The sequence below is a fragment of the Colletotrichum scovillei genome (genome assembly GCF_011075155.1).
Source record: "Colletotrichum scovillei strain TJNH1 chromosome Unknown Contig00003, whole genome shotgun sequence".
NCBI classification, from domain to species: domain Eukaryota; kingdom Fungi; phylum Ascomycota; class Sordariomycetes; order Glomerellales; family Glomerellaceae; genus Colletotrichum; species Colletotrichum scovillei.
In genome coordinates this window covers 208,435-228,571 of record NW_023336261.1, presented here as the reverse complement: position 1 = coordinate 228,571, position 20,137 = coordinate 208,435, and the positions used below count along the sequence as shown (strand labels likewise).

General features: G+C 50.2%; 7 protein-coding genes across 7 annotated transcripts; 4 read left to right on the top strand and 3 right to left on the bottom strand.

The window, feature by feature from the left end:
- Positions 1 to 1,443: 1,443 nt before the first annotated feature.
- On the top strand, positions 1,444 to 2,680 carry HER10_EVM0008847 (NmrA family protein; the record flags this gene model as incomplete). The annotated part of the gene is made up of 4 exons (XM_035478355.1): positions 1,444 to 1,510; positions 1,570 to 1,869; positions 1,940 to 2,128; positions 2,196 to 2,680. The coding sequence occupies 4 exons, from the start codon at positions 1,444 to 1,446 to the stop codon at positions 2,678 to 2,680; spliced, it is 1,041 nt and encodes a 346-aa protein (XP_035336332.1).
- Positions 2,681 to 3,127: 447 nt separating this feature from the next.
- Positions 3,128 to 3,766, top strand: HER10_EVM0001836 (uncharacterized protein; the record flags this gene model as incomplete). The annotated part of the gene is made up of 1 exon (XM_035471571.1): positions 3,128 to 3,766. One exon carries the CDS (start codon positions 3,128 to 3,130, stop codon positions 3,764 to 3,766), a length of 639 nt encoding a protein of 212 aa, XP_035335693.1.
- A 172-nt stretch (positions 3,767 to 3,938) lies between these two features.
- Positions 3,939 to 4,934, bottom strand: HER10_EVM0007974 (NAD-dependent epimerase/dehydratase; the record flags this gene model as incomplete). Its single annotated transcript, XM_035477512.1, has 1 exon — positions 3,939 to 4,934. The coding sequence occupies one exon, from the start codon at positions 4,932 to 4,934 to the stop codon at positions 3,939 to 3,941; it is 996 nt and encodes a 331-aa protein (XP_035336265.1).
- An 896-nt stretch (positions 4,935 to 5,830) lies between these two features.
- On the bottom strand, positions 5,831 to 7,617 carry HER10_EVM0010496 (uncharacterized protein; the record flags this gene model as incomplete). Its single annotated transcript, XM_035479953.1, has 6 exons — positions 5,831 to 5,977; positions 6,027 to 6,096; positions 6,160 to 6,914; positions 6,967 to 7,190; positions 7,329 to 7,493; positions 7,548 to 7,617. The coding sequence occupies 6 exons, from the start codon at positions 7,615 to 7,617 to the stop codon at positions 5,831 to 5,833; spliced, it is 1,431 nt and encodes a 476-aa protein (XP_035336487.1).
- A 641-nt stretch (positions 7,618 to 8,258) lies between these two features.
- HER10_EVM0011451 (uncharacterized protein) lies at positions 8,259 to 11,012 on the top strand (the record flags this gene model as incomplete). The annotated part of the gene is made up of 1 exon (XM_035480884.1): positions 8,259 to 11,012. One exon carries the CDS (start codon positions 8,259 to 8,261, stop codon positions 11,010 to 11,012), a length of 2,754 nt encoding a protein of 917 aa, XP_035336582.1.
- A 266-nt stretch (positions 11,013 to 11,278) lies between these two features.
- On the bottom strand, positions 11,279 to 13,076 carry HER10_EVM0006027 (cytochrome P450; the record flags this gene model as incomplete). Its single annotated transcript, XM_035475625.1, has 6 exons — positions 11,279 to 11,459; positions 11,519 to 11,685; positions 11,736 to 11,843; positions 11,902 to 12,201; positions 12,266 to 12,780; positions 12,842 to 13,076. The coding sequence occupies 6 exons, from the start codon at positions 13,074 to 13,076 to the stop codon at positions 11,279 to 11,281; spliced, it is 1,506 nt and encodes a 501-aa protein (XP_035336087.1).
- A 3,585-nt stretch (positions 13,077 to 16,661) lies between these two features.
- HER10_EVM0001319 (uncharacterized protein) lies at positions 16,662 to 18,278 on the top strand (the record flags this gene model as incomplete). Its single annotated transcript, XM_035471074.1, has 5 exons — positions 16,662 to 16,828; positions 16,859 to 16,985; positions 17,052 to 17,157; positions 17,188 to 17,315; positions 18,213 to 18,278. 5 exons carry the CDS (start codon positions 16,662 to 16,664, stop codon positions 18,276 to 18,278), a joined length of 594 nt encoding a protein of 197 aa, XP_035335644.1.
- Between the last annotated feature and the right edge of the window lie 1,859 nt (positions 18,279 to 20,137).

The following is a 20,137-nucleotide window of genomic DNA, read 5'->3' as shown; positions in this document are numbered from 1 at the left end:
TCTTTCTTGGTCGCGATGTGCTGCCAGAGTTCTCGATCTAGCTACACGGTCAGTAGGATTCCTGACTTCGCTTTCGCTTTTGGGTTCGCCACAGAACTCTCCTCCCAATACCCGAATTTCCGAGACATGATATCGCATAGCCCGCGTCTTTAGAGTCCGCCAATGAATCGGCCCGCGAAAAGGTAGTGATAGGCAGCAGTATTTGCTTTAGAGTCTTTAGGCAGCAGTAGCTAGAGATGCAAGGTCAGCATTGAAAGGAGAATACGTCACTCGGCTGCGCCTGTGTACATCATCCATTGTTTTATTGCTCTTTATTGCTCCTTGCACTTGTTTGCGTAGGCGCAGTGATCTTTGATCTGCCAAGACGCCATGGAGTGGTAGAGAAGTCAAGTTTACCGTATGGGTAGATGGAGGTCGCATCGATGTGCGTTGATTGTATGCGTTCCGCACCTTTAGAGCCATATTGCTGAACTGCGTGGGTGAGTAGAAGAAACATCGTGTACGTTATTTGAAAGCCGTATGTCGAGGCTTGATCCTTTTACTCCCTCGTCAAGTCTCGTCAAGGTGCTTTATAACGACTGACCCTCTACTGCGGGGGAATGGTCGCAAAGCCAGGAGAAAAACAATCTATTCATCTAAGACAGATAAATTCATATTTTAATGGGTGGTGTATGCCTCAAGACGACATTGGTGTGTATCCTATCTGGTGAAAGATGTTGTCGTAAATGCCGAGACCAAATTGTACGCAACAAGCTGGGGCTGTCTGAATAATGCAGCTTTCGGAGCAGCTGCAATCCCACGAGTAGAATGTGATAACAGGAACCTTTATTTGGTTGAATACTATCGTTGTTTTCACGCCGAGATTTAAACCAGCCAACTTAGAGATCCGAAGCCATTGTCAGCGGTTACCGAGTCTTGATCTTGAACGATTACTCATCCCGCGTTTCTCGCCAACTAATGTCATAGAGGCCGAAACTTGCCATTGATCATTAATCAATAAACTGGAAGCTGAAGCGTACAATGCATCTGCGCTTGACATGTGCGTAAAGTTCTGCTTCCCGAGTGCGCTGCGATCCAAGATTTATGACAAAGACGACACCGGGGGAATTATGTAAGTCCTGCCACGTCTTTTCAAGAATAGCCATCAAGGCTTGCTATTGCAGGAGGGACGGCGACTTCAGGAAATGGAAACTGATAATTAGTCAGCTCCGAAGAGCTTGTAAATCGTGCACTTTGGTTTGTTAATCATTAACTTCATCATCATGACAGTCTGATCTTTGGGGCTTGCGGAAGGGGGGATCGACCGCAAGCCAAGGCCACTTCGTTCAAGATGGATATATAAAAGACACAATGAGTGTCACCATCATTGAGTCGGTTGACATTATTATCAAACACGATCATCAGCATCATCAGTTAAAGCAATCACCTAAGGTATTCTAAACTATGTCGGAATTGAAAGAAATCCTCGTCATCGGCGGCACTGGTGCCCAGGGAAGACCAGTCGTTAAGGGTAATTTCAGCATTCTCGACAGAACCAAATCTGCACATCACTCTAACATCGTTGAACAGCTCTCGCCGAAACCAAGCGATACAGCGTCAGGGTCCTCACCCGTAACGTTGGCAACGCCCGCGCCAAAGAACTTGCCACGCTCCCCAACGTCACCCTCGTCCAGGGCAAACAAGACAGCCAGCAGGATCTTCACCGGGCATTTAAGGGTGTCTACGGCGCATGGGTCAACACGGACGGCTTCACTCTGGGCCAAAAGAGTGAGCTCTTCTACGGCATCCGCGCGTACGAAATTGCCAGGCACGAAGGTGTTCAGCATTACGTCTGGGCTGGCACCGATTATGCGCTAAAGAAGTCAGGATGTAAGCAAGAACTGAGGCTTCTGTTTTCTCATTCGAGCTGTTGATTTGCGTTGCTGATTGGCTTGAATAGGGAACGAGAGATACCATTGGGGCCACAACGATTCCAAAGGAAGAGTCACGGATTTCATCTTGGCCCAAGGTCAGGACGGCATGAAGAGCTCCGTCCTCACGACAGGTCCCTACATGGACATGCTCCTAGATGGAATGTTTCCACCGACAGAGCAGCCGGATGGCTCTTTTCTCTGGGTGAACCCTGCCAGTACGTATCATGCCCTTAGTCACATCGTTACCACGATGTCTTGGGCAACAACCTAATAATATTACAGAGGACGGCAAAATCCCGCTTATCGCTCTCGAAGACGTCGGCATCTACAGCCTCTGGCTTTTTGACAACCTCAACGAGTCCGCGGGCCTGAACCTGGAAGTAACGACCGACGAAGTCAGCTTCGCCGACATTGCGAGGATCTTCACCGAGGTGACAGGAAAGAAGGGCATCCACAAGAGCGTGCCGTTTGAGGAGTACGCGCCGCTCGCAGAGCCGTACCCGGGTGCCTATGTTAACTTTTCCGTCGGTCCGGAAGTTGCCCGGGACGAGTCGGATATGACCTGGAGACAGAACTTTGGGGCGTGGTGGCGGTTCTGGGGAGAGGGCATCGTCAATAAGAGAGACTTGGAGTTGTTAGATCGCATTCATCCTGGTCGTATTCGGAGCCTGGCTGAGTGGATGCGAAAGACTGGGTATGATGGGAGCCCTAGGCCTGTTCTGAAGGGGGTTGAGGACTGGAGAAGCAAGCTGCAAGCAGGGGTCTAAGTTGGTTTGATGGTGAATGCAGGCGGGGCTTAAGCTGAAGTGGCGTTCATAGCGATCAGACAGCTTATCGCAATCTATTCCGGGCGCTACTGTTGCACAATAGTTGTGGTTTTAAAGAAGAATCTTTTCAATCTTACCCAGATCTTTGTAAGAACAAACTCCTCAAAGGGGATGATGCTTTGTCGAGTTCACCACTTAGTTCAGTAACCATCTTGTGCCACCTCCATTTTGGAAACCTAAGAGAGCTTTTGTGGCTTTGTCATTAAATAGTGAGCTATGTAAACGACACATATAAAGGGTGAGTTTCAACTCACTTATCAACATTAATACCAATGGGCAAGTAATCATCACTTGAAAACTCAATCATCATCAAATCAGAGACTAGCATTACATCTGCTCTAAGAACATCAGCAATCTAGCATATCAGAGTCACTTCTGTCCTCAGAAATGCCCTCAACACCGTCATCAGATGGATCTGCACCGCCAGATACTGGGTCGATGAATAGTTTGAAGCGGTTTTATGCGCCACAGAACTACTTGCGCATCCCAGGCCTCACGTTTGACGAAATCCCGGGCCTCATCCCACCTGAACACTCTGCGGCTCTTTACTATCTTCAACCCAAAGACTTCAACCTCAATCTCTCATGGGGTGAATACTATAGAAAGTTGGAGCCCTTCGATTGTGTAGCCAAAAAGTTGGTCGACGTCTTTGACTACTCCATCCAAGAGCTCAAAGAAGGCATCGAACCCAAAGTCATGAGACTGAGACACGACACTGTTGGAGATGATGATCCTGAGCCAGATGCCTTTTTCTGGGATGATTTCTTCGAGCGAGTGCTTGGCAATCTTGGCCATGAGGCTGAAAAGTTTGGCATGACCTCTTTAGACGTCATGTGGATTGTTTACTTATACACCAGTGCTTGGGAAAGTACGCCTCTGCCGTATAGAACCAACCAGGCGGGGAACTGGCGCAAGGCGAATATTCATTACTTGCATGATTTGCTGCCTGAGTGGGTTGAGATGTTGAAGACTAAAAAGTTGAGGTGGACAACTGTCTTTGGCGTGTTGTTTGGAATTGGGCGATGAGGGTTGATAGCCGACACCGAAAATACCGCAGAATGTATATTTGGTCTAGCTTCTTCTATGATTCCCCTCTATGTCAAAGCGACTTCCCGATTCCATGCTAATCTTCTCAGAAATGTACTATGTGCAGGAAATGCCACCAGATTGAACATCCACTCACCGGGATGGAAGCTATCTAAACACCGGCCCGAAGGCGCTCTGCAAAGTCCTTGACTGTGGTTATCAGATCCCCATCCTGAGAAAGGCCGAGGCCAAGGGCCTTCGAAACATCGAAATAAGCCGGCCAACTACCGACGATCGCCTCAATCTGCGGGCTTCTCTCTTCGCGCACCAGTTTCCTAGCCTCTGTACCTCCGACAACCTCTAGCGCATTCAGGATGTCCGCCACGGTGACAGTAACGCCGGGCAAATTCAGAACTCTAGAAATCCCAAACTTCTCATGAGGAATGCTCTTGACATCCACCAGGTTCTTGACCACCGTCTTCGGAGAGCACACCCACATGGGTAGTTCCGGTCCCACTGGTAAGATGTTTTCCTCGCCCTTGAGCGACTCCCTCACAATGCCCGAAGCAAAGGAGGAAGCCGCCGCGCTTGGGGCGCCTGGACGTACGATGATGGTAGGTAACCGCACAATCCGCCCATCTAGCAGCCCACGGCGTGAGTAATCTCCCAGAAGCGTCTCGATTATCAGCTTCTGGGCGCCGTACGAAGACTGGGGTACCGGGCAAGTTGTCTCGGTGTTGATCTGTCCCGGTGCTGCAGGACCGTAGACTGCCAACGAGCTGGGGAATACCACAACAGATCCGCGATGCGGAGATGCTTCTTGGCGCAAGGCATCGAGAATTACGCGGTGGCTGTCTAGGTTTACGGCAAGACCTAGTTCCAGGTTCGCTTCCGCGCCTCCAGACATAATGCCATGGAGAAGGTAGATTGCGTTGAAACGCGAGTGACTCGTAAGAAGAGAAGCGACTGCCTCTGATGAAGTGAGGTCTGTTTGAAGTGATGTCACGCGAGATGCGTGAGAAAGAGCTTGGGGCGGAATCGGAGGGGCTGTAATGTCTGTTGCTGTGAGATGAATGGAAGACGATGAGAGAAGGAGGGCGGTGATGAGCTCCTGGCCAATGAACCCGGCGGCCCCGGTTATGAGGATGTGATCTGCTTCAGATGTCATGTTGCGGCTTGAACTGTGTATCTTGGACGAAAAAGTAGCATAGAAGAATTTGACACTGTTGCTCGAGCTTGTAGAGCGTTCAAGGCGGGATTCAAAGCCTGTGAAATGAAGTAGTAGGTTTTTCGATGAACTCGATTAGTCTGAGTGTATGCAGTACGATGTGTGGAATAGGAAATTTCTCAAACGATTCGTTTATGTCTTGAAGTGATTCAAATGCGCCCATTCAGCAGACATCCTCAACTTTATGCTATCCACATCTTCCTACCCTAACACTAGGTAGTACTGCGTCTTCAACGGTGACATGGGCATCATGACCTTTCCTTCAACTTGACCTTTCTCCGAACTCTCTCCGGGGATGCATCTCCGCACCGGGAAGAAGTCCGGGTGGCAACGCTTACACCCCGCATGATCCACGGCCCCGCAGCGATGAACTCGATGGTTCGCGGCAGTGAGATCGCGGGGAGTATCGGACTTGTCACCGAATCAACGGTCTTCTCGGTCGATGTTCCAGCGATTAGCAACTTGAAGAAGTTAAGAAATTGAAGTTGAGTAGCAGTTTCCTGCCTTCCCCGGTTCTTAGGATTCAACATTGTGTCTTGTTAATGATTCTTTCCTGGTTTTCTCAATCAACCTCAGTAGCCAAGTCTGTGAGGCAGTGGGTTCTGCAGTCGCCTACCTTGATCATTGATACCACATGGAGAGCAGTACTAGTGACTACAAGTGGTCTCGACTTCTTAATAGTGCAAGGCCGAGGCTTAGTAGATGGACCTGATGAGCTGCCTACTGCATACACTTAGTTTACGGGATAATAATTCATGTGCTAGACACAGTGTTGTGCTCTCGCTAGGTGTGAAGAGGCGTCCGCAAGACTACGGAGTACTTCTCGTCTGAACCCTTCAAGCCTGAGATCGCCTCTCGGCGAATTCATGAAGCTCCGCCTCCGGTCCGATTCCATTCTTCGCGTCCACGTCCAGCTCGCCCAGGCGGTTTGTTGCTAGGTCATCTCCGAATAGCTCCGCAATTTCCTCCAAGGATTTCCCGGACTGCCAAAGGTTAGCAAGAGATAGCAAGCTACTTGATGATATGACTTACAGTCTCTGGAAGGAAGAAGAAGTAGAAGACAGCGGCCGCTAGGTTTGTTGCGATGAAAAGTGAGTAGTACCTCCAGCAAACGGATGCAATAGCCAGCGGGGTGACTTGCGAGAGCACGATTGCTGTAACAGACTTGGTAGCAACGGCGAACGCCAGACCCTTGGTTCTGAGAAAGAAGGGGAACAGCTCCGACGGCACAACCCAGATCATGGCATTGAAAAAAATGGCGTAACACATCGAGTAGATGAAGATGGCGCTGATGGCCGCCCTTGCTCCTGCCTCGTTGTCGTTATTCTTGTTACCATAGACTGCGCTGAGAGCCATGCATAATGCAATCATGGCACTCAACACAAGAGAACCGCTCCATAGAGTACGTGTTCGTGGCCAGCGGTCTGCGACGACGAAGAGGTAGATGACCTGGCCCAGAATCCCCATCATGCCGTAAGCACCACTGATGAGCAGCGCCGTTCTACCAGTGAACCCGACAGTGGCGTAGAAGATGTTTTGAAAGTTTTGAATGACTGAGGAGCCGCTGAGCTGTCCCATGGTGACAATGAATGCGGCAGTGAGTGTACGGCGGACGTATTTTCGGGAAAACAGTGCACGTAGAGCCGTCATCCAGTCCATGTTGCCCTGAGACCTCTCCAGGAGAATTTGCTCACGGATCTGTATGAGTTCGCGTCCAACCAGATCATCGTTGTCCGCAGCCCCGTGTAGATCCGCCAAGACGGTTCTCGCTTCTTCGTATCGATCGCGCAGTATAAGCCAACGAGGCGAGAACGGTACGTAGAAGACCATTACAGAGAGGAGAATGGGAATGGGGAGCTGCATAGCCAGTGGAATCCGCCATTGGCCGTCTCCCATGGCAAAAGCACCTGCGTAGCCAACCTCGAAGACGGTCAGTGTATGAGAGAGAAATAGGATGCATACATGCACATACCCAATTAGCAACGCCAAAGCCGATGGCTATCATCATTCCCTGAAGTCCGACAAGGAAGCCACGACGCGCTGGAGGCGCAACCTCGGCAAGATAGATGGGAACAACCGAGAGTAGTTGACCACAGCCGATGCCAGCCACAAGACGGCCTGCAATCATCATGCCAACTTGGACAGCGGCACATTGGAGTATAGAGCCAATGATCGCTGGTAAAAACATCAGAAACGCTGCCATGGTATGTGCTTTGCTACGAGCGGGGAGAACCAACTCAAGATCGAAGCGAGGAGAATCGTGTACTTTCGACTAAGCTTGTCGGCAAGGTAGCCTACTGTCATTCCGCCGATGGCTTGACCAGCATTGTAGACCGATACGATGGCGCCTGTGAAGACAAGAGTCAGCGGTGCCTCCATGCCAAATGGGATGGTACCGGGTTGTGTGGATAATATTACCTTGATAGCTAGTGTTGACCATAGACGGCCCATACATCTTGAGCTTGAAACTGTCATGGCCAAAGGTCGTGGCAATGATTCCTACTTTGAGTTAGCATTACCTGAGTAGCTGCACCCAAGAAGTTGGAAGCAAACCAGAATCAAACCCATAGATGAAGCCACCCTGAGCGGCGACAAGCGCCACAGCGACGATGAGGGAACCCATACCAAAGTCACGAAAATACTGACAGTAGGGATGTGTGGAGTCGAGACAAATCTGGGGAAGTGTGGTTCCATTATGCAGATTGAAATCCGGGGCTTGATTATCTTCTATATCAAAATGGCTATCTACCTTGCCACATATTCGGTGCAAAGGTACACCGATAAACTCGGCTTTACGCCTTAAAGATGCTGCCAAACAGTAGGCCAGAACGCAGCAGTCATGACGAACTCGTCTAGTAATCATGATTGCCCCGACTCATTTCGGCAGATTCCCTGAGCTCGCTCAAACGACTGGGGAGCTAGAGCATGCGGGGGCGCGGAGTCTCCGCATAAGCCTCGAAATCCCACATCATGAACGTCTCGTGAGTGGTCGATGAAAGACTTGGCTGCGTCGGAACCGCTGCCGATGCCGATACGTACATTCCAGCCCCTGGGATACCGGCAGTTTACCGCGCGGCGATGATCATGACCTCGTGCCAAATCGAGACCGAATCGGTGCCTCTTTGCGCCGGAACCTGCCAAGCACGGGGGCCATTAGACCGCAATGGTTTTATTCAGTCTATTTCACCTTTCGAAGTCCAGATTCACCAAGATGCATGGGTCAATGTATACCAGCACTACCTACCTAGCTGCACACAACAAACCATGTCTTGCCCAGTAATCACGAAGCCTGTCTTTGACCACCACCACAGTGGCCTTGGTGTAGCAACACCAAGGCCAAAAATCTCATGGAGATTCGAAAGCAACGACGAGACCATCGCTGGCTGGGTCCAGACTTCTTACGAGATCGAGATCAAATTCGCTTCTGACGAGAAGCCCCGGAGCTTCACCGAGGTCAGCGACCAGTCTGTGCTTGTACCATGGCCAGCAAGAGACCTATCTTCCCGCGAAGCTGCGATAGTACGAGTGCGGGTGTGTGGAAAGAGCCTGGTCGAAGAGTCCTACGCCAAAGGAGAGCCAAGCGCGTGGTCTGAACCAGCAACTGTGGAAGCTGCGTTGCTGAAGAAAGACGACTTCAGAGCCAACTTCATCACCGCGGCACAGCAGATTGGACCTCATGGCCCTTTGAGACCTATTCGCTTCCGTAAGGAGTTCATCTTACCTCAGGAGCTCGATCTCAGATCCGCTTCAGCTCGATTGTACATCACATCCTTGGGTGTCTTCGAAGCCTGGATCAACGGGAAGCCAGTCACGGACGAATGCATGGCTCCGGGATGGACTAGCTACAAGCATCGTCTCGTCTATCGAATCCTCGACGTGCGACAGCTCTTGATCACAGGGGCCAAGAATACGATCTGCGTCGAGGTTGCGGAGGGGTGGTACGCCGGACGCCTCGGATTCAAGGGCGGCATTCGATTTCGGTACGGCGACACTATCGGACTGTTCGCGCAACTTGAAGTTGAACGAGGATCTGGTACGCCATGGAGCCTTCTGTCAGATGAATCTTGGTCTTGTGCTCCGAGCGCGCTTGTCAGAAGTGAGATTTACGATGGAGAGGTATACGATATGCGGGAAGAGGAGGGGGATTGGAAGTCTCCGGAAGTGACTCAGACGACATCAGCCACAAGACCTCTACCATGGCCTCAAGCCACAATGGTAGCACCAGACGCACCGCCAGTACGAGTCATTGAGACGAAGCCTTGTATCAAGGTCTTTCAGAGCAAGACTGGAAAGACGATTCTGGACTTTGGCCAGAATCTTGTCGGTAAGCTCTTCGTCAAGTCAGTCCACCCCCAGAAGGGAGCAGAGATCACTTTCCGCCACGCCGAAGTGATGGAAAACGACGAACTAGGCACCAGACCTTTGAGAGATGCGAAGTGTTGCGATACTATCATTGGATCAGGGCAGCCTCTTCTCGACTGGTCGCCAAAGTTCACCTTCCACGGGTTCAGATATGTCCAAGTCGATGGTTGGCCTGGCAGTGGCCCATCCGAAGACGATATCCAAGCTCTCGTGATGCACACGGATATGAGGCGCAGAGGTTTCTTTGAATGTTCGAACCCTTACGTCAACCAACTTCACAAGAACGTGGTCTGGTCTATGCGGGGTAACTTCCTGTCGATTCCAACGGACTGTCCTCAACGTGACGAAAGACTCGGATGGACCGGAGATTTGCAGGTATTTTGTCCTACGGCAACATTCCTATACGATACGTTGGGAATTCTAGGCAACTGGCTTGAGGATGTGGCGGCTGAACAACTGGAAGAAGGCAAAGGAGGCATTCCTCCTTTGGTTGTTCCTCTGGCCATCTCTCCTAACTGGCCACACATCGCTCAGGCTGTATGGGACGACGTGACTGTTCTGGCGCCAGACGTGTTATATCAATACAGCTCTGACAAGGGACTACTTGAGAGGCAATTTGTCAGCATGCAAGCGTGGCTTGACGAAGGAGTTGATCGAGCTTCCGACGGTCTTTGGAACCCGGAAAAGTGGCAGCTCGCCGACTGGCTTGATCCAAGTGCACCTCCCGATGATCCTGGAAACGGTCGTACTGACAGCATCCTTGTCGCGAATGCTTACCTGGTGCACACGACCATGGTCTTCTCGCGCCTCTGTGCGGCGATCGGAAAGCTTGATTTGGCTGTCAAGTATGCCAGTGATGGCGAAAGGCTGAAACAACTATTCCAGAGGCGTTACATTACGCTCGAAGGTAACCTGATGTCGAGTTCTCAGACTGGGCTGTCCCTTGCATTTCAGTTTGGCCTGTATCCCAACGACACATTCCAACGCCAGACTGCGGCAAAGGCTCTCGAGAAGCTGGTACGGACTGCGCGCTTCCACATCAGTACGGGCTTTGCGGGTACACCAGTGATATCGCATGCGCTCACTAAGATCGGACGCCCGCAACTGGCATATCGTATGCTTCTAGAGACAACTTGTCCTAGCTGGCTGTACCCTGTCGTATCCAAGGGGGCAACAACGATATGGGAGCGATGGGACAGCATGCTCCCAGACGGACGAATCAACCCAGGACAGATGACCAGCTTCAATCATTACGCCCTTGGCGCAGTAGCAGACTGGCTTCACGGATCCGTCGGTGGCATCTCACCCCAAGAGCCGGGCTGGAGAGTGATTCGTGTGGAGCCTGTTCCGGGTGGGAACTTGACGAACACTACTGTCACTTTCGACGGCCCTTATGGAAAAGTGGCTTGTGAATGGGTGCTGGAAGGGACGAAATTCAACATGAGGCTAGAAGTGCCACCAAACTGCTCCGCAGTGGTGTTTCTCCCTTCAGGATTACCAAGGTCCTTTGCCGCGGAGACAGACGAACAACGTCATGGACTTGTGGTACAGTCAGGGGTTCACAAGTTTGAGGATACTTTTGACCCGGGCGAGTGGCCGCCCCTACCCTTCGTGGCCGCGAACCAGCCTCTTCCACCGAACACAATCGCGGGTTAGGCCCGGTCCTTTCGCGCATCTCGAGCCCTCATTGTCTTTGTAGCTTGTGGGTGTTTCTGTTTATGTTTGTAATGTCAAGGTTGGATGAAGTAGTTCTCATTATTGTTGGGTATCATTCAATACTATCTCTTGCTCTGCACCGCAGCCTCGTTCTAAAAGCATTCTGAGGTGACTAACTCAGTTGAAGTGAAATAGCAGTGAAGGAAAACGTGATGATCTGGGAATCTTGGGGTATTTCTCAAATGAAGGAAACAGTCGCTGGGTCGCTATGCAATCGATCCGAAGCGCGGAGCCATCTGGACCTTCATGTAGCCTTCGTGACCTTTCTTTGGGTATGTGTTTAAATACCGAAATCCGTCTGCCCTATCCGCCTTCTCGTTCCACAATGAAATGTTGAAGTTGTAGATGAGAAAAGCGACTGTTTTGCGTAAGACTCTGTGAGCAATACTTGTGAAGCATGTGTGTTAGTAGGGGGTAAACTCTTGAGACGGTCGGACTAAACCTACTGTTGCCCTAAGCATGTTCTTGTACCAGTACCAAATGAAACTGAATGTCCCTTGGTTGTCTTCGACTCTTGGTTGAAACCGAGCCATCTTTCAGGCTTGAAAGTATTCGGGTCTGGAAAGAGGGTGGCATCGCGCTCGAGCAAGTGTAAGGTGAAGCTCATACTCGTCTACAACGTGTCAGATACAGTCAGAGTGAAAGTAGCTAACATCCTCTTACCATTGGGGGTATTATGGCTCCTTGGTACTCCACCGGAGTGTCACTCTGTCGTGGTTGTCGATGCCAACTGGGTGAGCTCAAGCGGGACGACTCTCTGCATACAGCATCCTGAGGGGGTCAGCGCCAACGCCGATCTGGTGTAGGTCAACATCAACAAGCCACTTACCAGATACCTGAGTTGAGCGGTCTTTGGGTCCCTCCAGATTCGGTGTCCGTATGTCCCAATATCCAAAGTATCCAGCTCGGATCGAATTTTCTTGATGCATTCCGGATTTTGGATAAGATGATGAAGGACAAAAGTCAAGTTGCTGAGAAGAGACTCATTTCCAATAAAAATAGCTTGTGATGACTCGTGCACAGTCTGTGTCTCGTTCCCTATCTCGTTGAAGATTCGAGCCAACACACTTTGATGACTATTCTCGTCGTCCCAAGACTTAACCATAGGTCTGACGTGAGAACTAATCAACTAATTGCAAAGAGGTTAGCATGTTTGATGTAGTATTCGGGGATAGTCGATTCAATGAGCTTACGTTATCAAGCCACCCCAAGGGTGAAAATGATCGAAGAGCTGGAACGTAATCAAACATAATCTTGACCGGTGGCATACACCTCAGCACGGTGGCGAGGTCGATGGCGCTGAAGGCTCGTGTCGCATCGTGAGTGGCTTGCAAATCGTAGACCTTCTGAAATCCATAGTTTTCCTCGGTGAGATACGAGATCATGACATCGTTGGTGTAAGCCCAAAGGTAATGCGTCAAGTTAATAACTCCCTTATCCGAAGCAGCATCAGCAAGGCGCGAGTGAAGTGACTCTATGTGCTTATCCAACGTCTTGGAGTATTCGGCCAAAGTCTGGCCAGAGAATATTGGCCGCATGACTGCAGCCCTCTGCGCATGCTTCGTAGGGCTGGCCAATCCGCCAAGGAGTTTGTTGAGAAGACCATAGTAATTATTGCACTTGAAGAGGTCGGGCCGCCGGTGGTGGTCGAGGTTGAACTTGTTGTCGACAAAGTGCAGCTCGTTAGGCCCAATGCGAACAACCGGTCCTGTAGTGACAATTTTAGTTAATGTCAACTCCACAAAGCGAGCAACAGGTGCACAAATTACCATATTTCTCGTGGAGTGTGACAAGATTCTCCAGCCAGTCGTTCTTTAGCAGAACGTGATAAGCTTCGTAAAGTTTGGTGATACCAGCAATCCTCGGCCCGGGAAAACTGGCGATAGGAGACAAAAACATCCGGTAGGTGTACTTGACGATAAGGTAGAAGAGTCCTAGATAAACCGCCTTGACGATAAGATCGTCTAGGGCGCCGGGCATCGAGAATGCAGCGAACCACGTCATGATGAAGACAATCTCTGGAGTTGCTTCTACCTTTGCGCTTGATCGCTTGAAACTGAATTTCCCAACGGCCGGCAGTACAGCTATTTATGTATCAGTCACAATGTCGTATCTCTTCTCCAGAATGGGGGCACGGCATTACCGTTTCCACTCTTGTGTACACTCTGCAAACAGCGAGGAATAGTATGAGGCATTTCCCGATTTGATTTCGTCAGGCTAAATGGGCAGGTCTGGGTTCTGCCCAACCTCTGTTGGCTGCACCGAGAACTATGCGCCATCACGGGAAAGGGTCCCGATCGGTCTCTGTGTGGGTGTTGGTGCAGAAAAGACCAATCATCTTGAGCCGGTTCGTCATGAATAGGAACTGGGCCCCAAGAAGAAGTTGGACCATCGATTGTCGATGGTACAACTGTAAGCAATGTTGTTGAAATTTCGTGATGTATTGGCTGGAATGGATTAGTCCCTGCGAAGTACATGGATCGAGGGATCATACCACGGCAACAGGGTACGGCGGCAGCTCCGCACTCACAGAACAGCTCGGTTGATGCAGGTGAACGTCAAACGGCTGCAGACCTGGATCACATCCCCTATGAACCACATGCCTGGATGTCGGTTCAGCCTGTGGGTAGGAATATGGAGATACCAATCCGGATAGTGGCAATTGCTGGTGCTGGGAGTGGCTCACAAGGGTCATCGTACCCTGTGCATTGCGGAGTTGACGTGTGGAGTATGTCAGCAAGGAGCTGTACTATCGAATTTGCTGACGACTGAGATGGGGGCCGATTGACGAGAATTGGCGATGGCCGATATTGCTTGACGAGGGTGGATGTCTAGCTGAACATTTTTTATCATGGGCTCCAGGGTTTTTGGGACTTTGGAGATGCAATGGAACGTCAAACAAGCAGAGGTTCCACCGCCATCTTATCTAAACGCCCACTAGGACCATGCAGAATTATCGTGATGCGATGAACCAGGACCAGCAGGTGGGCGTGGCTTCGATCGGGTATACCGTTGACAGAATGCCAAGATCACCGTTTCCCATTAAGTCGTCACCAATGTCTGAACTATGCCGCTTATGCTTTTGCGACGGTAGCTTATCTTGGGATTTCTTTGCTATCGGTGCTCGCAAGTCGGGACTTCGGCACCATAATCGGAAGAGTCGTGGGAGTGCGGCACATAAGTTGAAAGAGTTACACCATCCACCTGCTCTGTGCAATGCTGGGGCTGATCCTTCGGGGCAAGACAGCTTCATTCCCGGGTTGCGGGAGCGAGGTTGGTTGGAACCCTGTCGCTTGTTCGATGCAATCTGTGCAAGTTGTAGCCAACAGGAACAAGAGGAACAAGATCTTTCGGACTTTCAAGAAGTTTTACACTTTCAGGAGCGTTTCGATGTCCGCTTGCTGAAGTTTCGCTGGCCAATTCGCGCCGCGGGCCTTTTTTAACGTTTTTGTTTCACTAAACAAATCTAAACCTTCTTCTGAACTCTAGAAACAAAGCGTTTTGGCGCCGTCACACCACATTGTACGAACAGCCACTTAGAAACTCTGCTCCCCCCTTCCGCAAACCCTGAAGTCGTCGGACAGAGAACGGGTAATCTATAGTATTGTGATCAAGAAGATTTAGCAATAGGCAACAAGGACAGCCTTACGACCCCAGATTGAGAATCATGACGGACCGTTCAAAGGGTTTGGTTGGGTCGCATTATCCTGGGGCCCTACGCGTTGGCGCTCGAGGTTTACGGAGTACTTTCCGGCAATAATGATCGTTCGGCACCAAGACAATCAGCATGGTATTAGTAACGATGCCTAGTTTCTGTGTATTATCGCTCACGTGCAGGCAAGCTTCATCGCATGCGCTGACATCGGTGCATACATTCACCTTAATGTGATGCCTTGGTCGATCGTGGGATGGACCACGACACTGGGATTTGGAAATAATTTAGTATTTGATTGTACGTCTCTTCAAGTAGGATGTTCCAGGAAGATTGCCGATACTTTGGTCAGCCTATCCTGACTGCAAATGTGCATCGGTCTCATGAGAGCTGCTCCATCTGCCGTGTGTCATGGAACATGCTACAGACAGCAATGCGAAGTCGCGCTTCAAAATTGAGGGGTTGTACGTCAACATGAGCGGCATTGATTCAGACATGTCTCAAGACCTTCCATTCGGACAACACTTTGTCCTGGTTTTTTGGCGATTGATTGACTTCATAAGTGCCATTAAGAGCAACTCTGTGACTGCAGAATCCTGAAGGGAGAGACGTGTAACTGCGGGCTTTTGGAAGCTACTCCTGACACTCATCCGCGATGATTACGGATACTTCATCGAGAATCATGCCGAGGCTCGTGAGACTTGGCAAAGTACGTGGTAAAGAGTCTTCTGGTAAGGTACTTCGTAATCCGCGGTCTTGATCTTACGTGACATAATCTGGTACTATCTCTCTTCTAAGAAGCCTGAACTACCGTAGCAGTTTGACAAGTGGACTTCAATCATCTTGGCGCCTGTCCCTGCGACGGTTTTTGAATTGATCAAGAAGATGGTCCAAGGAGCACATGCGCACGTAGTATCCTGTTCTGGGGCTGGAGATGCACTTACAGTTACACCCATTTCACGGCATAAACAGTGGTTCTTCGCATCAGACTCGGATAGGGTTCGTTTAGCTCACGATCTTCTCAAGTTGCTGAGACATCCAAGTGCCGCTGTATTCCACGGCCCGCCTACAGCCAGGCATGCATTAGGTCGCATCGAGACCAAGCAGAATCCAAGAAGCTCTCACGGAGAACGAGACCGAAATCGCCGAACTTGAAACCGAGGCGTCGTCTTTCGCGACCAGGATCACCTCATTCACATATTCCGAGGCTTGCCTCAAGTGGAAAGATGCAATGGCCATCAGGTTCCCCGCCATGGGTTGTCGTTTCACTCAACTTATCATGGCCTAGCGTTACTGCGAGTCTTCGTGCGGATGAAGAGGCGGCTAAGCCGGCACTTGAGTTGCTTGTTTAGTCTTTCCCCGAGTAGAAGCCTCGTGATCCCAAGAGCGATATGCCCATGCACTGAGTTGCGTACATGTATGGACGATTGGTTCCGCTTACACTGGGACGATTGGTCTTTAGTCCAAAAAGGCAGGGGCTTCCCCCAAAGGGAAATGGCTTAATATACTTCAGATGACACTAAGATCAAGTCGGCAAGCTTTGGTAGAAATGCGGCCAGTTGTGACGCTGGCAAGGACCTTTGGTAGGGTTAACCTGGATAATTGGACTACTCTCATTGGTGGACACGAAAGAGTTGAGCAAGTCGAATCCAACCTCGAACTGCACTGAGCACGTGTCTCCGTCGTGGAGAATTGTCTCCTACAAGAATCCGCGATGCAGAGCATTTCATAGGCCAGGCGAATACTACCGCATATACGATGGAGTTGATTAAATGGAATACGAGAAAGTGTGAGGATGTGATTTCGCTCATTCGCTCCAGTGTGCAAAACTACATAAATACATGCTATTTTTTCTGAGACATGATAAAAGTGACACCTCGGTCGATCAAGCCCACCATTCTCGATTCTCATCAAACTTCAAACCAAAGGTACGCAAGATGATCTCTGGAACTTTCAAGGCAGCGATACTCGCGGCAATCGTTGACACTTCGGTCGCAGTCGATGCTTCGGGCAGCTCCATATCACTTGGCCCAACAACTTCAACCATCATCAAAGCCGTGACAACAATTATCCCGGGCACAGCACTTCCCACACAAAACGGAGTGCTGGCCATGTGACCAGGTGAATGGGACAGGCGATCTCGTCTAACGACCTTCGAATCTTGGCCGGACAACTCTTGGTGTGGCGCCAAAAAGGGCAAGTCGTGTGTCCAGGCCTCACTTTTCGGATCCTTTGGGCAACTCAGCGGCGACGCTTCTGCCGTATCGGGCAGTCAGAAAGCCAAGCTCTAATATGAACCCCTCTTGTATAACGGTACATGGCGCCAGGCTGTCACCGATGCCGACACCGGTACAAAGCCCAGCTCGTTTGAGCACAAGTCTGGCCCCTTTATGAGAGGCTATGGGACCGGAACCGAGTGCAACGCCAACTGCAGTCTTACTATTGCTTCATAAAAGTATTTAGATGCCGTCATCACTCTTGAAAGCCCCGATAATGGTTTTAGTAAGACAATTGCCACCGCTCAGAAGGCTACGAATACTTTCAAGAAGATCAACGTCCCTGCGATGGTCGGAGAAAACCAAGATGTACATGTACAGTGAAGAAATTTAGAAGTCTTCAATTACCTTTGTCCTTTGTAAACAATGATGACCTGGAATCGCGGTGTAAATAGTAACTCTGAAAGTTCAGTATACAATACAACATACTTAGACATAAGGCGATTTCACGAACAGCCTCAGCTTTTCTTCGAGTGAATTTCCATGTATGTGAAATTAAAGAAGAGGAGATGAAACGTCTCGAAGCATCCAGACGTCTGTCATCTGATTTGTGAAAGAAATATTTTCACTGTGAAATTTGTGTTCGACGTTTCGTCAGGGTGGTGTTTGTAGCCTCCATTGTGTACCTACCAAACGGGCCTCGACCGGGCTGAATAGGGGTATCTGTCACCGCCGGCCGCGGTGGAAAGCTCAGTTACCACCGGATCCAAACGTTCTGCAAAACTTGTCTTTGACCGAGTCGCTTCGAAGAGTGACACTCTCTCAAGAGAGCTAGTCACAAAAGTAGACATCACTAAACCTAGATCTTTCCATGAACATCAAACTGAGATCAGCATCGCGAGAGGTGGAAATTTCAAGCCGGTGATGCAATGCCATCAGTCGAACAGAAACACACGAGACAATCTTTCTTTCGGATCGATCCGAAGGTTACCAGAAGAAAAGAAACGTGGGAAAACAGGAAGCGACTCCGTCCAGACGTTTGCGGCGTTGGACGTTGAACGATGATCCACTGCTACTGATTCGAAGTTTTGCTTTTTGATTAACTTCAACCAATACTTACTTGACAACATCCCGTTTGGTTTCCCTTGCCATGGGAGTTGATCTAGCTCGGTAGGCGTATCTCGCTAGGGGAGACAGGCTCAAGTCATCCGACACCGGCAGACATGGCCCTTTCCCCCCCTCTGCATGATCCCGAAGAGTCCGCAATTCCAGTCGGTTTCCCTCATCTGCATTGGAGACGGCAATGATCTAATCTCGATTTGGATCGAAACCGTCTGAGTTGACGAAATCTTCTGCACATTAATTAGTAAATTTTACTATAGGAGGATTTCGTCCCTCGCCCAGCTCACTGGAACGGTAGCTTCCCGCCAACCATCAGTGTCTAATCTTTCCTACGAGCACATCTGTAGACGTCCCCTGGGTCATTGGAATGTCGAGACATGATCCCTGGGATTTTCTGCGTCAACCCGTGAGTACGACCTCGTCCCAACGGGTCCCGACTTATGACAGGTCTCAAAAACCATGCGGCGGAGGTTTCTTTCTGGGCGGGCCATCTCTCACCAGGTTGGAAGACCAGCCGTTCCTGCGAGTATGGTGCGAACAAGTGTCACGCAGATCTTGGCTCCAGCCGTTCCCCTTTCTTATCGTCTTCCTCAGTTGAGATTAGTGCGCCCGGGCTGGGACGTCCCGCAGCAACATGTCCAACACCCAAGTCAATCGTCACCCTTGTCAGTCACGCAGTGTATGCAGACTGCAGCGTACGCCACCAGAACATGTTTTGCAGAATGTCACTACTGACAGCCGGGCAGACAGTCCGGTTTGCTGGCCCATGAGAGAGAACAGCGTTTGAAGACGGGCAGAAATTCAAAGCTTGAGGAGACGTGCGAGAACAGGGGACCAACGGTGCGTCCGTAAGGCATGCAAGTCGTCATTTCTTCTTCTTCTCCATTTCATGAGATGCTGGCCATGCATGGATATGTAGGCTGTGTAGACTACTTAATGCAAGCATACGTGCGAGTTCAAGAACCCGCATGCATGACAGCTCATATATTCTGCAGAGCGTAGACTCACGACCGGTGAGCTGTACATGAACACCTCCACGAAGAAAGATGGAGAGGTTCCCGCCTGCTCACCGATAACCTTCATTGCGATTCATTTTGAATGTCTCCAGTAAGAACTAAGATATTCTTTTCTGCATATAGACACAAGCAGACTGGTGCCCAATTTTCGCCGCGCAACACTGTCGCAATGGTAACGGGTCCTGTTTTCTCAATACTTACGCAGGGTCAATATCATTGTTGTTGTTTGGTTTAGCTCCCGACTCAACATATCAAACCGCAAAATGAGCGCCATCTCGATTGGATTCCAGGAGTCGAACTTCCATCCTGATTCAGTGAGTTGTCACTTACCCCTCATCTAGAAATGGGGTCTTTTCCCGTTTAACATACGCTTCGGCCGTTTCGATAGAGGGTGTTTTGCTTACCTACACACCTGCATGAATCCAGGATGACATGCATGGACACCACTCAACGACAGATCTATCCAGCACTTGAAGCCCCGCGCATCCTGAGTCCTGCAAGCCTCTCCTGCACGCTTCCTTCCAGACAGATTTGGTCCAAGCTGAGTGGGGATAGCTGGATGACCAGACGTGGTTCCGGGCCAGTACCATATTGCCGGTATGCAGCATGCTGAGAAAGGAACCACTGACTGCCATATCAGCCCTGTCATGGCACCGGGGAAGGGAGGGTCATGGGCCGATTACCACGAGGTCTCTGAGTCCGAGAAGAGTCGAGTTGGCAATGCCGCTTTCGATATCTCCCACGTGGACATCTTGCTGTGCCGCTCTTCTCTCATGTCATAATGTTGCCCCCATTGTTGACCGTGTTTCTTCTCGCTGTCTGGTCTCCGTCCGCTTTCATCTCGTAAGAGTCGAATAGGGAAATCATCCAGAGTGACGTGGCAAGCCAGGTTACGAGGTGTTCTTCCGCAACCCCCACTCTCCACAGCCGAGGATCTAGATCACGGCATGCACCGTCCAGACCTTACAGCCGCATACCTTGGTAGAAATACACATGCCATGAATATATCAGTGCTTTGATTCTCTGTGTAGCCCAGATCGAACCAGATCCAGCTCCAGA